Source organism: Cetorhinus maximus, chromosome 6, assembly GCF_964194155.1.
Source record: "Cetorhinus maximus chromosome 6, sCetMax3.hap1.1, whole genome shotgun sequence".
NCBI classification, from domain to species: domain Eukaryota; kingdom Metazoa; phylum Chordata; class Chondrichthyes; order Lamniformes; family Cetorhinidae; genus Cetorhinus; species Cetorhinus maximus.
Window position 1 is genome coordinate 34424710 of NC_135884.1, and position 16224 is coordinate 34440933.

At 42.5% G+C, this 16224-nt stretch overlaps 1 protein-coding gene across 34 annotated transcripts in view; it reads left to right on the top strand.

Moving 5' to 3' along the window:
• slmapa (sarcolemma associated protein a) overlaps positions 1 to 16224 on the top strand; it is a 235928-nt gene that overhangs the window by 55819 nt on the left and 163885 nt on the right. For 18 of the 34 annotated variants that reach the window (XM_078543550.1, XM_078543561.1, XM_078543557.1 and 15 more), the window contains exon 2: positions 5033 to 5186. In XM_078543550.1, the coding sequence (XP_078399676.1) occupies positions 5033 to 5186 (154 nt within the window). The remainder of the gene's footprint in view (positions 1 to 5032; positions 5187 to 16224) is intronic. The other 16 variants (XM_078543552.1, XM_078543560.1, XM_078543567.1 and 13 more) reach the window with 1 other exon arrangement.

Consider the following 16224-nt stretch of genomic DNA (forward strand, 5'->3'; position numbering starts at 1 on the left):
GAAACAGGAAGACTGATTTGGGAGGAGGAAAGAAACTACTAAATGATACAAGACAAATAAAAACAGAAAATGCTGGAAATACTCAGCAGGTCTGGCAGCACCTATTATTTCTTTTGTTACTTTCCTTACCCATCAGCATTCCCTTTGGACCTGGAAGATTCACTCTTCTGCCATTCAGTCTCTCCCATCTTTCACCCGATCTCAGACCTTCCTTTTGTCTTTGTCCCATGCACCCCTTGCTCAAAACCTATTTCATTCCTAACTTTTCCCAGTCTGGTGAAAGGTCACAGACCTAGAATGTTAACTCTGTTTCTCTCTCCACAGATACTGCCAGACTTGCTGAGTATTTCCTGCACTTGCTATTTTTATTTCAGATTTCCAGCATTTGCAGTATTCAGCTTTTTTACATGACAAAACTTGTTTATATTAAGTAGCTTATGTTAAAAAAATCCATAATAGTCAAATGCTTTATTTTTTCATGAGAGTTAGCCACTTTGTTCTGCTGTTTTGTAGGAAGCATGAAGACAGTGCTTCTAACATGCATAAAAATGTATTTGAACTGCCTAACTATATAATCTTTAATATATATTCAAAGACCTGCTTCTTTGTCACTGTCACTCTTTTTTTCAGACCTGTTGCATCAACTTTTCTATTATATATTTCTGTCCACAATTATACTAGAAAATGCCCATGTCAATTCATTATTTTACATAATCTGGATACTGAGTTCTCACAATTCGCTTAAAGTGCTACCTGAGACATGTTTATGCTATATTTTCTCAATAAATGACTTTAATGCCCAAAGTAATGATTAAAACAAAATAAAATATTCACATATATTGTATATCTCATATGATTAACTTTACTGTTTTTAGCCCTTTATTAAAAACTTCAGATAGAATATTCTCTGCCTTACTGTAGGCAATGGCATGGGAAATTGACTAACGATGTAATAAAAATCTTGTGTTAGCTTGCACTTGTCATCTTTATCCAGTATAAATTCCTATATCCATAGTTATAAAACAAATTGCCAATGGAAAATTTCCATTATGTAATTAGTGGGATTTCCAAATGACATTTGAATTACACATGCAGGGGAGATCATGTAGCAACCTATTTGTATATTAAAATGATGAGTAGTGTCAAGATGCTACAAGTACTGTATCTATATGTGACACCCAAACAATTTTGCGTGACAAATTGAAAATGCAATAGCACCACATGTTATACATAAAAATTAGGAGTGTGACAGACCACCTACAGTACAGTGTTTATTGAAAAAGTATGATAACAGGATGCCAAAACAACTCCTAGTGAGGCAAAAGTGATCTGCCAAATGCTGAGCAGATCAGAAAGAAGTCTAGGTTATATATTTGAAGAAATGGAGATTCCTGGCACAAATCAACAACCTGAATAGTTTATCTGCTACTAAGCACAAAACTATGAATATGCAAGTGGGAAATTGGAAATGAAAGAAGTTGAGATCCTTGATAATGAAATCATGTATTAAGAGGACCCAAATAGTTTTGTCGTGAGTCAATTAGCACAAAATTAATTCCATCCAAACGATTCCATCCAATCTAAAATCCATTCTACCTTTAAAACAATGCCAGTATGCCAGTAAAACAATGTTGTAATACCAGCTTTACACCAAAATTTTAGTTCTCTGATTTTTAAAAAAAAATCTCATTCTCAAGGCAGTGATCCATAACGAAATCATGGTTCTGTAAGCAGAGCAGCCTAGACTCGGGAATACAGAATTATTTTCTTTTCCCTTCTCTAGCACTTCTGTAGCAATGGTATCTCCCTATCATCATTGCAGCTGAGATATTTAAATTCAGCACAGAGAAGGAATTGAACCGGGCACTTTGTGTCTTTTTGATTCAGTCCTTCAGACATTGTATTTACTCACGGGCCATTGTGCTAAATTTGAACCTGTAGTGGTTTGGCAGATAAAATAGAGAGCGCCTGAATTTTGTTTAGTTTCTGATACTTTGCCCTCATTAAGAGCAATATATGTGGGTGGTTTTATGCTTTAGTAGAATTGAGCAGATTTTGGGAAAGCATAAATTCAAGTTTTTTTTTAATTCACTATGGGATGCAGGCATCACTGGCTAGGCCAGCATTTATTGCCCATCCCTAATTGCCCTAGAATGACAAGGGCAATAGACTCATGGCAACACTCCAGCTACAAGTTACCTTCCGAGCCACACACCATCCTGACTTAGCACTATATTGCTTTTCCTTCACTGTTGCTCGGTCAAAAACCCTAAGCACTGTGTGTGTGCCTACAACAGAACGACTGCAGTGGTTCAAGAAGACTGCTTACCACCACATCATCTCAAGGGCAATTAGGATGCCCGACCAACACTGGCCTTGCCAGTGACACTTGCATCCCAGGAATGAATTTTTTTTAAAAGTTCTGGTCACCACACCTTAGGAAGCATGTGAAGGTCCTTGAGAGGGGCAGAGGATATCTCACAGAATGGTTCCAGAGATGAGGGATTTTAGCGACATTGTTGGGTTGGAGAAGGTATGACTGTCCTCCGTGGAGCAAAGGAGATTGAGAGGAGATTTGATAAAGGTGTACAAGATTATGAAGTGTTGAGGTGAGATGGACAAAGAAAAGCTGTTCCCATTAGCTGACCATACAGGAACTAGGGGATGTAGATTTGATAGCGAGAAAACTGGCAAGAAATATAAAAACAGGCAGTAAAAGCTGCACTTATATAAAATGGAAAAGAGTAGCTAAAGTTAGCGTCAGTGCCTTGGAGGGTAAGGCTGGGGAATTAATGCAAAAGAAGAAAATGGCACAGATTTTGAACAAGGATTGTGTATCTGTCTTCACAGTAAAAAGCACAAAAAGCCCAGGGATAGTAGAAAAGCAGGGTACAAAAGAGGGAGGGGGGGGGGGCGAACTTAAAGCAGTCACGATCACTCGAGAAAAGATGCTAGGAAAACTAGTGGGACAATTATCCTGGACCAGATGGCCTGCATCCTAGGATCTTAAAGGAAGTGACTGCAGAGATAGTGGATGCATTGGTTGTAATCTTCCAAAATTCCTGAGATTCTAGCAAGTCCTAGTGGATTGGGAAATGCAAATGTAACACCACCATTTTAGAAAGAAGGGAGACAGTTTCCTGCTTTCTATGTGCCACCCAGTCTAACATCTGTCATTGGGAAGATGCTAGAATCCATTTTTAAGGAGGTAGTAGCAAGACGTTTAGATAATAATGAATCGGGCAGAGTCAACATGGTTTTGTGCGAGGGAAATAGTGTTTCACTAATTTATTAAAGCTCTTTGAAGATGCAACAAGCAGGGTTGATACAGGGGAACCAGTAGATGTAGTGTATTGGATTTTCAAAAGGCATTCAATAGGGTGCCACATAAAAGGCTACTGCACAAGATAAGAGCTCATGGTGTTAAGGGTGATATATTAGCATGGATAAAGGATTGGCTAACTAAAAGGAAACAGAGAGCCTGGATAAATGGGTCATTTTCAGGTTGGCAAGCTGTAACTAGTGGAGTGGCGCAGGAATCAGTGCTGAGCCCTCAACTATTTATAATCTATATTAGTGTCTTGGCTGTGGGTGGGGGGGAATCAACTGTATTTGAGCCAAATTTGCTGGTGATACAAGGATAGGCAGAAAAGCAAGTTGTGAGGAGGATATAGAGCCTGCACGGGGATATAGATAGGTTAAGTGAGTGGGCAAAAATTTTGCAGATGGAGTATAATGTGGGAAAATGTGAGTTTGTCCACTTTGGCAGTACGGAAAAGCAGAATATTATTTAAATGGAGAGGGACTAAAGGACCCCATCTCTGAGGGGTCTGGGTGTCTTTGTACATGAATCACAAAAAGTTAGCATGCAGGTACAGCAAGTAATTAGCAAGGCAAATGGAATGTTAGCCTTTATTACAAGGGGATGCAGTATAAAAGTAGGGAGGTTTTGCTAGAACTGTACAGGGCATTGGTGAGGCCGCACCTAGAGTATTTTGTACAGTTTTGGTCTCCTTATCTAAGGAGAGATATACCTGCATTGGAAGCAGTTTAGAGAAGGTTCACTTGGCTAGTTCCTGGAATGAAAGGGTTGTCTTCTGAGGAAAGGTTGAGCAGGTTGGGCCTATACTCACTGGAGTTTAGAAGAAAGAGAGGCGATCTTATTGAAACATATAAGGATCTGAGGGCTTGACAGGGTGGATTTTTCTCCTTGTCGGGGAATCTAGAACTAGGGGGTACAGTTGAAAAATAAAAGGTCTCCCACTTAAGTTGAAGATGAGGAGGAATTTCTTCTTACAGAGGGTTGTTAGTATTTGGAATTCTCTTCCACAGAGACCAGTGGAGGCTGGGTCATTGAATATATTCAAGACCGAATTAGACAGATTTTTGATCAATGAGGGAGTCGAGGATTATGGGGAACAGGCAGGAAAATGGAGTTAAGACCACAGTCAGATCAGCCATGATCTTATTGAATGAAGGGGGCAGGCTCAATGGGTCAAATGGCCTACTCCTGTCCTATTTCTTATGATCTTATGAGATTTAAGGTTTGAACAAGAGATGCAAGGGGGGTATGAGGAAGAAATTTTTACACAGTGCATGGTAATGACCTGGAACATGCTGCCTGCGAGGGTGGTGGAAGTGGAGGTGATCAATGATTTCAAAAGGAAACTGAATGGGTACTTGAGGGAAATAAGCTTGCAAGGCTACAGGGATAGAGCAGGAGAATGGGACTGACTGGATTGCACTACAGGAAGCCAGCACGGACTTGATGAGCGAAATGGCTGCCTTCTTGCTGTAACGACTCTATCACTATGTATAAAATGTATAATAGCATCTCAAATTTACACAGGTATTAAGATGGAGCCTTGATGCTCTTGACCACTCTCATATTTGAATATGGTTATAATGCCTTTTTGGGAGCGAGTGAGTTCTATTTAATTGTTTGGATGAAGAAAGATAACATTTTTGAGTAGTATTTTGCATCACGGTACAATTCACGGGCAAATCATATTTATTTTGCTTTTTATTCCAGTTCTATCTGCAGGACACTAAGAGTAGTAATGGTACGTTTATTAACAGTCAACGTTTAAGTCGAGGATCAGAGGAAAGCCCGCCATGTGAGCTCCTGTCGGGCGATATCATTCAGTTTGGTGTTGATGTGACCGAGAACACCAGGAAAGGTAAGGGTACGAATCCAGTTTTTTTAACTTTTCCCTCACCCCAAAAGATTAGCTGTAGGTATCCTCTGTGACTGTTCTGTACTGTTCTGGTGTCTGTTGACTTAGAGGTTTGTTTGTGTAAGTTGGTCTGGTCTTGCGACAGGTGTTTCTTCCCACCCTCGCATAAGTACGGTGTTTGCTTTTATTATTGAAAATATAATATTATTCCTAGTTATCGCTTGTGGATGGCTTTGTGCATGGTGTAATTTGTATACAGTGTAATCTGTATCCTTTGTCATCCCAATAGACTTGGTTAAAAAAAACATGAGGTGCTATCAACTAGTGTTCTGTCAAGTGGCCTGTCTGATAACTGGGGAAACCTCCTTCGTTGAGGATGATCATGTTTGAATAAAAAATTTTGGATTTGAACTCAATTATTTAGGTGGAAATCTATTTTGAGATGCTGGTCAGCTACCTGATGACATTTTTTTTTAAAGAGCATTTACTTTTATTGCTCAGGAACATTTTAAATATGAAGGCATCACATTCTTGTCTCTTGACTCTTTTGGGCTTTTTGAGTGCATAAGCCAATATATCTGCTGTTTCACTAATGCTTGGAACGGCATCAGTTTCCTCAATCTTAACACGTGATTCGTACTATGCCAGGCTACTTCAGTATATCGTTGCTATCATATTTTACCTGTTTGAATGGTAACTTGTAGAGGAGAATAAAAACCCTTAAATTCTGATGCAGCAAAACAGTGTTGCTATCCAACCTATTCACAATTTTCTAAATCTTCAGAGACCTAGGATTAAAGTCTAGCCTTGATTGACAATTGTAATTAGGAGGATTTTCTCTTTCCCTGCCCTTTGTCCTCTTTAAAAAAAACTATCACTTGTTGACTGTCTTAGTCATATCAACTTCAGCAGCAAGTTGAGATTTAGTAACAAATGGGGTTTGGTGATAGTTAATTGACCATAAGGAGCTGTCAGACCATGTTGCTCGAGATCCTTGAGGTTTCAGTGATTCTTCAACATTTCTTCAGAGTCTTTGGTATGTGTCCTTTCAGACTACAAAGACTCTAAGAGTGAAGATTAAAAATTTGAATAAAAACAAACCCAGAGCTGAGTGGAGATCTGATCGAGAAATCTGATTGATAAAGCATCCAGTCAAATTAACAACAGCTTGTACTTACATAGTGCCTTTAATGTCCTAAGGCTTTCCACTGAGATCTAATTGAATACACAATGACAGTTATAATGCTGGACTTACCGAAGAGCATATGAACAAGCTCGAAAGCGCTCAAAAACAGGTGTTGAAACTGATCCTAGGTAACACATACCAAAGCTACTCTGATAGAATCAAACAACTCAATATGTGTTCGCTTGCTGAAAGTTGGAAAAATCTCTGTCTGGACTTAGCTAGGAAACTCCCATTGCCACTATCTCTTGGCGCAACCGCACACAAGTGAATGTGTGATGGAGTTAAGGACAAAATATACCATCCCACAAATAAAATCTAGAACGAATAGACTATGAGATAGCCCAATCCCCTCATTTATAACACTCATAGTATGTAAATGATTGAGAATTTAATGAACTCAACCTGACAACATAAGATCAAGGACTTTCATGCAAAATGCAGAGTTCAGAGGACCTTTCATTTTTATTCTGTAAATTAAGGAGACCTGCATTTTGCAATGTATTATAATTATTTGTATACTTAAATATTTATAATTATGCAATCGTTTTATTATTTTATACTTTATAGATAATCATTAAAATAAAAATAACTATGTTAGAAATTATGGTTACTTGTTTTACTTGTATTGTCATCACAATTTGGCACCAGCCACCATGCTGACTTTTCAATAAACCAATTATCTATCTAATGGCAAAAATGGGTAGTGAGTTAAAGATGAAGGTATTAGAATTGGTGAGTTTAGAGAAACAGAGGGCGGCCGAGAGGTTTAAGAAGGAAATTCTGGAGCAGTGCTTCCCAAACTTTTTCCCAATGTGACCACATTTTAATGTTTCAGACTTCATGTGACCCCGGATTGAAAATTAAGGTGGGGGTAAGGGGCGGTTATTGAGGATGGGGATTGGACGGTTGTTGAGTTGGTTGGTGGGCAGACCCATCTATTTTACAAATAACAATAGCTTGTACTTATATAGTGCCTTTATAAGGCACTCGGGTCTCAGAGAACATATGATTAAACCACACCAGCAGAAAAAAAAACAAACATTTAAAGGGGCCTTGTAGCTGTCAGTTCAAGCAAATTCAGTCCAAGCTCCATGGCCGCAATTGCTGTCTGAGTTCATGACCTCAAAATCTCATCCTGTGACCCCACTGATGGTTGCGACCCACAGTTCTAGAGTATGGTTTTAGGCAGCTGAACTCACAGCCTCCAGTGTAAAGGGAGGTGGGGGTTGGGGCTGGTGGCGTGCAAAAGGAAAGGAGGATATATAAAAGACCAGTGAGAGGAATGTTGAGCTTGTGGATGGTTGCTGTATGGCTGGCGGGAGATTACAGATAGGGAGGGATGAGGGCATGAAGAGATTTAAACACAAGGATGTAATTTTGAAGGTGGAGGTGTTGGGTTACAACAATGTCAGTCAGTGGTGATGAATGAAAGGAAAAAGACAGGTGTCATGAAAATATAATAATTTTCATAATGTTATTGGGATTTATTGTAAAGTAGGAATGGTGGGGCCTGGATAGTCTGTGTGTGTGTGTGTGTGTTTAGGTAGGACTTAATTGAATTAAAGACAGCTGTTCTGAAGGCTTTGATGTATCAGAAGAGAAGCTAGGTTTAACATGTTAAATAAGTAAAAATGGCTGAAGTTTTGGAATGTGAGGTGTAAAGGAAAATTTGCATTTTTTAGATAAACCAGAATAGTTTGAATTTCAACAGAGGGTGAAATGTTACACTTAGCCAGAAGAAGCTAAACAGTGTGTTTATTTTTCCCAAAGCTTATTGATAAAATTGGTACTGTGAAAGGTTTTTCTTATTAGAAAGGTAAAGTCCAAAGACATATTAAGCAATGAAATTTGCATTCAAAGGGAGAAACATGTACAAAGGAGATGAGGTTATGCGTGAGGGGAAGGCATTCTAAGATCTAACAAGTGTGAAAAGCCTCCTGCCTATAGGAACCAAAACTAAGAAATTCCCTGTGAATATCCCTGTACAGGGTATCATGTGCTTTCTCTGAGTCTGATAAAATCTGTTTTGTTTTTACTGTTGCCTTAACGGGGGTGTAACTGGGAGTCAGATTAATTAGGGGAGCGAGGAGTTATCAGAGCAGTAATTTGTAGACCTATGTATGTGCTTAAAATTATTTATTTTATTAATAAATGTTTAATTTAGTTTTGCTTAACAAAGCTCTAAGACTCGGTGGACTTATTACTACTGAATTCAAGGCACACATCTCAAAATAAGAATATAAATTGCAAAACAGTTTTGGCAGTTGTTTCAAGTTTCCCTTTGGGCATTTAGCAGCTTAGCATTTACCATCCACTGTGCCATAACACAGGCTCACAAGTGGACAAGTGGAAACCACCAGCCTTCACCTTCATTATGTTTGTACAGCACTACTGTGGAGCCCAAACTTTTTGAAGGACTCTTTCCCATGCTTTTTTTCTCATTTATAGGGCAGCCTATCTGCTTGTACATGTAGAAATATATACAGGCAAAGATTTTATGAAAGGCTGTATCAAAAATAATCTAACATGGTAACACTGATTTCAAACTTCGAGACTCCTGTGATGTTGCTGGAAAATGTCGTTACATAATCACAGGTGTAGATGTACTCTTTTTGTCTGCTCAGCTGGGTGTCTGACACAGAAACCTAAAACATGAACTAAGCACCTGAGAAATCTGCACATGTGGAATTTCTGTCTGCCCAATAGAGTGCAGTCTTTCCATAGAGACATATCACACTTGAATTCAAGTAGGAAGGGCAAAGGTGAATTCAAGTAGGAAGGGCAAAAATTTAGCAGAGCAAAGTCTTGGAGACCAAGTGTGCACAAAGATGCTACGGATGAGACATCAAATCAAGGGCCCTCTGCCCTCTCAGGTATATGTAAAAGATCCCATGTCAACGATTCGAAGAAGAGTAGGAAAGTTCATTCAGGTGTCCTGGGCCGATATTTATCCCTCAACCAATTTCACATAAACTGATGAAAGCAAAATACTGCGGATGCTGGAAATCTGAAACAAAAACAAAAATAGCTGGAAAAACTCAGCAGGTCTGACAGCATCTGCGGAGCGGAATACATTTAATGTTTTGAGTCTGTATGACTCTTCATCAGAACTAAGGAAAAATAGAAATGAGATGAAATATAAGCTGGTTGAGGACAGGTAGAGCTGGATAGAGGGCCAGTGATAGTTGGAGGCAAAGAAGAGATTGCCAAAGATGTCATAGACAAAAGGACAAAGGGGTGTTGACGGTGGTGATATTAGTTATGGAATGTGCTAATGGCGACATTAAGGGTAGAAAGCAGGACGAGCAAGTGACAGATAGCACTAGTGGGGGTGGAGTGGAGGGAAGGAATCGAAATGGGCTAAAAGGTGGAGATGAAACAATGAATGGAAATACATTTAAAAATAATAGAAATAGGTGGGAAAAGAAAAAAATAAGACCATAAGACATAGGAGCAGAAATTAGGCCAGTCAGCCCATCGAGTCTGCTCCTTCATTCATAAGTTTCTGATAAGTTTCTCAACCCCATTCTCCCGCCTTCTCCCCGTAACCTTTGATCCCCTTACCAATCAAGAACCTGCCTATCTCGGTCTTAAATACACTCAATGACCTGGCCCCCACAGCCTTCTGTGGCAATGAATTCCATAGATTCACCACTCTCTGGCTAAAGAAGTTTCTCCTCATCTCTGTTCTAAAAGGTCTTCCCTTTACTCTGAGGCTGTGCCCTCGGGTCCTAGTCTCTCCTACTAATGGAAACATCTTCCCCACGTCCACTCTATCCAGGCCTTTCAGTATTCTGTAAGTTTCAATCAGATCCCCCCTCATCCTTCTAAACTCCATCAAGTATAGACCCAGAGTCCTCAAACGTTCCTCATATGTTAAGCCTTTCATTTCTGGGATTGTTCTCATGAACCTCCTCTGGATCCTCTCCAGGGCCAGCACATCCTTCCTGAGATACAGGGCCCAAAATTGCTCACAATATTATAAATGTGGTCTGACCAGAGCCTTATAAAGCCTCAGCAGCACATCCCTGCTTTTATATTCTAGTCCTCTCGAAATAAATGCCAACATTGCATTTGCCTTCCTAACTACCGACTCAACCTGCAAGTTAACCTTAAGAGAATCCTGGACTAGGACTCCCAAGTCCCAAGTATAAATATATAAATTGTTGGAAAAAGGAGGATCGATCAGGTCAATATCATATTGTTAATTGTGGGATCTTGCTGTGTTTTTTAATCATTCATTCATGGGATGTGGATGTTGCTAGCTAGGCCAGCATTTATTGCCCATCCCTAATTGCCCTTGAGAAGCTGATGGTGAGCTGCCTTCATGAACCGCTGCAGTCCATGTTGTGTAGGGACACCCACAGTGCTGTTAGGGAGGGAGTTCCAGAATTTTGTGTGCAAATTGGCTGCCACATTTCCTGCATCACACCAGTGGCTAGATTTTTTAAAGTATTTCATTGGCTTTAGAGTGCTTTGGGACATCCTGAGGTTGTGAAAAGCACTTTGTAAATACATGTTTGTTCTTTGTTTTGCTGGTGTTTAACTAAGTAACTGGTAAGCTTCATGCTGCTTACCCATAAGGCATTGGCTCATAGTGTTATCTGGAGTCTTGTGGGAAGAATTGCTACCGCCAGCAACAAAGCAACTTCTTCAGTTCTGTTAGTGATGAGATTGATTGATAAATCATGACTTGAAATATTGCACATCTGCATGATGCAGAACAAGTTATAGAGCCTATCATAGATTAATTTAATTCTGAGCTTATTTTCAGGTATGTTACTTTGGAGCCACTTTGACACCCAAAGTTTATCTCTGCCCTCCCACTCAACTCTCCCAGTCACTTGTGCAGATGTGGAACAAAAAAAAATACTCAGAAGTATATTCCATAGATGACACCCTAAAGCTTTGTTTTAATGGTTTAAGCGCAAGCTGAATGCAGAAATTTGAAATTGTATCACCAGCCTGGTAATATTTATCCATGGTTAGCAATAATTTCTATGTATAATAAATTATTTACTGGTTGGAATTATATTGATGTCTGCTAATATTGATTACAAATGGTACCTATTTTAGGTCAGGACATACCCCCTTTGTCGTGAAGATTCAGGCCATTTGTCCAGCTGCCTCGCCTACTTCCCTCCCTTATGTCCACCTTATGAATCCACATCTCTCTCTAGTTTCTCTTCCATCTGCCCTCTCTCTTTCCAAGATCTTCTGATCCATGAACTTCACATCCTGCTCCCTTGACCACACCCTGCTCCCTTGACCCCATCCACCTAAAATGCTGACTATCCAACATCCCTTCCTGGGTCCAATCCTACCTGGCACTGCCTAACTTTTAAAACCACCATTGTCACAGTTCCATTCAGCTTCATGTTGGGAACACCGAAGCCATCTTCTTTGATCTTTGGGCAAGCTCTATACCATCACAATTAAATCTATCTATTTGCCCCATCCCCTCCTAACTCCGAACAATTTTTCAGGCGCAACACCCTTTTTTTTCAAACTTCTATGGCGCTTGATCCTGAACTGAGCCCATGTCCTCTCCACCACAAGTACTGTGTACTTTCGCAACATCACCCATCTTCTGGTGAAACCCTTCTCAAAGGGGTGGTAGTCTTTTGTTACTTGACTTCACTCCAAAATCTGAGTTCTGTGCTGAGTTGTTATTTCTAGTTTTCTTTTAACATTCGCCTGCCTTCAGCTGGTGGGGTCGAAGGTCCGGGAACCATATTTAAACACCAGTCGAACACCTATATCTCATTCTCTCCGGACCAACTGTCTCCAGGAGACCATTACAGATGTCTTCCACGCACAAGAAGGCCGTAAACCTCAAGAAGAAGGCAGCACCCCACTTCACCCACCAGGCCCTCAAGGCCTTGACCAGAGGAGTGTGGGCACTCAGGCATGTCCTGTATCCCAAGATAGATCCAGGAAGCATGCCAGCCTCACCTCTCCAGCCTGGGAGGCCGTTACACACAAGGTCAGCATGACTGGCAACCGTGTCTGAAAAGCCATATACTGCAGGAAGAGGATGAATGATTTCATCCACTCTGCCAGGGTAAGTCAAGTCATCCTTCAGCTTCCAATGTCAAACTCTCATCATGGCATCCTGCACTCAAATGGCTACACTCTTCAGGGACTCGCACAACCATTTGTGGGGGACACATATCACCACTCATTCTCTCACAGAAAATTTCACATCACCACCACCCCATCTATCATGTTGCTCACACTCCATCTTCTGGCCCTTCTGAGGAGGGCTCACCACACACACAAGAGACATACATCTCGCCCAACCTCTGCTCCATCCGATCTCATCACATACCTTTCTCCTTCATACAGGGCAAGCTGGCACAACAGAAAGGAAAGAACACAGACTGGCGGAGGGATGGCTGACACCATTGCCCCCCCACTGAGCTCAAGGAGGCTGCAGCCGAGTTGATTGGCGAGGACAGTAATCGCTCCTGTGGTGAAGGGGAGATTGGTTTGTCCCACCAACCTAGTACAGATCACACCCCGACAATCACTGAGTCACATGCAGTCTTACATTGCTCATGCTCATCAACCTGAAACTCTATTTTCTATTTTCTAGGCAGCAGCAGGTCCAGGCCCACAAGGCAGTCCAGCATAAGTCTGAGCCCCCAAACCATGTCTGAAGAGGAATGTCTGGAAGAACCGTCACTGCGCTCACCCACACTCTCCATCAGCGCAGACACGCACATCTCGGTGGGGCACAGTGTTAGGATAGGCTCGGGGTCACTTTCTGGAGAACACCTCACTGACACATCCCCGCAGCAGTAAGAAGCAGGGACAGCCCAAGTCTCCAGCACTCGGAGGGCTGCTGGAGAACAGTCAACCGCTCAGTCCGAGTCAGATGATGACCCTCTGGAAGTGGCTGCCAACTCAGTGCCAGAGATGCACGACAGGCGGCAGAACATCAGGCAGCAAATCAGTGGTCCCTCAGCAGACTAGAGCGAATGATAGAGGAGTCTGCCCGCGTTCTGTCTGATGTCGTGGCTCCTACATGTGAGTGCCTTGAGATCACCAAGGGAAGGTTTGCAATCCCCATGGAGACCTTGGTCCAGCAGGTCTTGCTAGATTTGCACTTGGCTCTGCATTTCATAGCCTCACAGCTTGGTGGGCACCATTGAGATGTAGGTGATATGAGGACGAGGCACCTTGACCTCCCTCCAAGTGCACCATCTCCTCCTGCAGGAGTCAGGGTGGGGCCCTTGGGCACCCACAGGGAGGATGAGCGTCAGCCGGACACCCTGGGGGCCTCCTCTCTGGACACTCCAAGGGTGTGCAGCTGCTCACAGTCTGTTCTGCCTGTAACCCCAGCCACTCCAGCTGCCCAGACCACTGAGGATGCATCTGCCTCAGAGCAGGAGACCCTTATCATGTCTCGGGCCACCAAAGGACATCTGCCAAGGTCATCGCAGACATAAGGACGTAGCAGTCAGCAGGTTGCCTCCACCTCTGCTGTGGATGTCAGGGCTGCACCCGGGTGTAGTGGTAGGGTAGGAAAGTTAAATTTTGATGTCACTTTTGGGCCGCGGGTGTGCTACCACTGTAAAGAAAATGCATTTTGTGAATAGATTTGATGGTTATGTAAGTGTTTTGGTCAACTGAAGGCATTGTGATTTTGTACATTGGAATCCGTCGAAGTTTAGCCATCCTCCCACTTAGTTATAGTGCCCCACTGTGAGGTTAACATTTCTGCGACGTCAACCTCACTTGAACTCGTCTCCGCGCCCTTGTGTGATGTCAGGGAGATGTGTTTACATCTTTATTTTAGAAGTGTGTGATGTAAATGTTTCTAATCCTTCTTCTTCAAGGAGCACCATTGAGTGAGGGTAGCTCATCAGCTTTGATATTCTACGGCATTTGTGTCTCCTCAGTGGTAGTGACACAAGACAAGACAAGCACAGAAGGAGGAGACCCCTAGCCATGTCAGTGGCAGCAGTTTTGCATCATTATATGGCAGAGAAAGCTTCAAGTCTTCTCTTGCATCACTCTCATTCCTCAGTGGACTCTCAGTTCCTAGAGTGACTGCATTCACAGGGCACTGTGGACCAATGCAGAAATCATGGCCTGGTGATTCATGAGGTCAGAATGTGCAAGTGTGAATGCTGGACTCATTCTCGCTGCAAATAGTTGGACATCCCCTGAGATGAAACGGAACGGCATTGAGGGCTAGGAAAGATATGGCCATATGCCCTTAACTTAACTCTTATTGCAACCTGTCAACAATGAATGTATTGCAGGCACATCTCCAACATCTTCCTTGCTCCATGGCGTCATTGCGTTCATACTGACCCTCAGCAGCCTCCTAAGGTTCCTGGACCTCTAGATCTTCATCATCTGATAAGCCCTCATCCTCCTACATTTCACCCTCCAGCAAGGGAATCGCCTCTTTGCATTGCCAGATTGTGATGGGCATAACACACTACGATGATGCATGAAACTCTATCGGGAGTATATTGTAGTGAGCAGTCCAAGCATCGGAAGTGCATCTTCAGAACCCCAATGGTCTGCTCAATAAGGGAGCGTTTGGAGCTGTGAGCAGCGTCGTACCTCTCCTTGGAACGACTCTGAGGGTGACGCACCAGTGCCACCCGCCAATGTTTCAGCATTTCCGCAAGCTGCCATCCCTGCAGATGTACAGACCCCTTGAAAACCTCAGGCACCTGGGAGTGACTCAGGATGTAGGAATCATGGCAGCTCACAGGGTACCTAGCACAAATGTGCGTTATGTGCTTCTGATGTTCATACATCAGTTGTACATTGATGGAATGGTAGCCTTTGCAGTTTATAAACATTAGGGGCTGCTGCCATGGAGCCCGTCAAAGCACATGGGTGCAGTCTATTGCACCCTGCACTCTTGGGAAGCCTGACATGGCGGCAAAGCCAGTTGATCACAACCTGGCTATCTTCGTCCAGAGCAAACCTGACAAAATGATCTGATTTCCTGGAAAGGGCATCTGTGACCTCCTTTATGCATCTATGTGTTGAAGACTGAGAGATGCTGCACAGGCCCCCTGTTGATCCCTGGAAAGACCCAGAGGGAAAGAAATTGAGCACTGCGGTCACCTTCAAAGCCACTGGCAGGGGATAGCCTCCAAGCCAACATGGCGCCATGTCTTCATGAAGAATGTGGCATATGTGATGTATCTGAGCTCGGGACAAGCGCAGATGTGCCAGGCATTGTCTCTCACTTACTTGTAAATATGAGACTTTTCTATAGTATATCCTAGATCTGGCAATTCGCCTCCGTTGTCTGGGTCTCTCCTCTGACCCTCCTGTTCATGCTTTGGCACCCCTTGACCATGTCCCTCAGGGTTCTGAGGCAGTGTGGGAGGTGCGCACTGCTGAGCTAAAGGGCCCTTTCTGGAGGTGTCCTCTTACTTGTTGGTGCCACAAGTGTGAACATGAGTCTGCTTAGTGAGAAATGAGGAAGACCTGCTGGAGCTGCACTCAGCATCGACTCTCCCTTTACTTCCTCCATTGCATTAGGACCCTGACAAAGGCAGCATTGAGTTCTGGATCCATTTGAGCTTTTGCCTTCTTTCTGGAATGAAACACTGAAGACATTAATGATTAAAGGATCAAGAAAGCAAAGCTCAGAATATGAAACGTATGGCAACTGGAAGGGTCTATAGTTTTTCCTGCCCTACTTGCATGGTGGCTGATGCAGCTTTGCCCCTGAGATGCTAGCACACATCAAGGTGACCAAGGTGGCACCCCAGATATATAACATTTGGAACTCTGCGTGGGATAATAAGGTGTAAATGATGAGTGATTCAACTTAACCCTGTGCTTCAATCTCTGATGTGGCATAGTAATGACCAATCA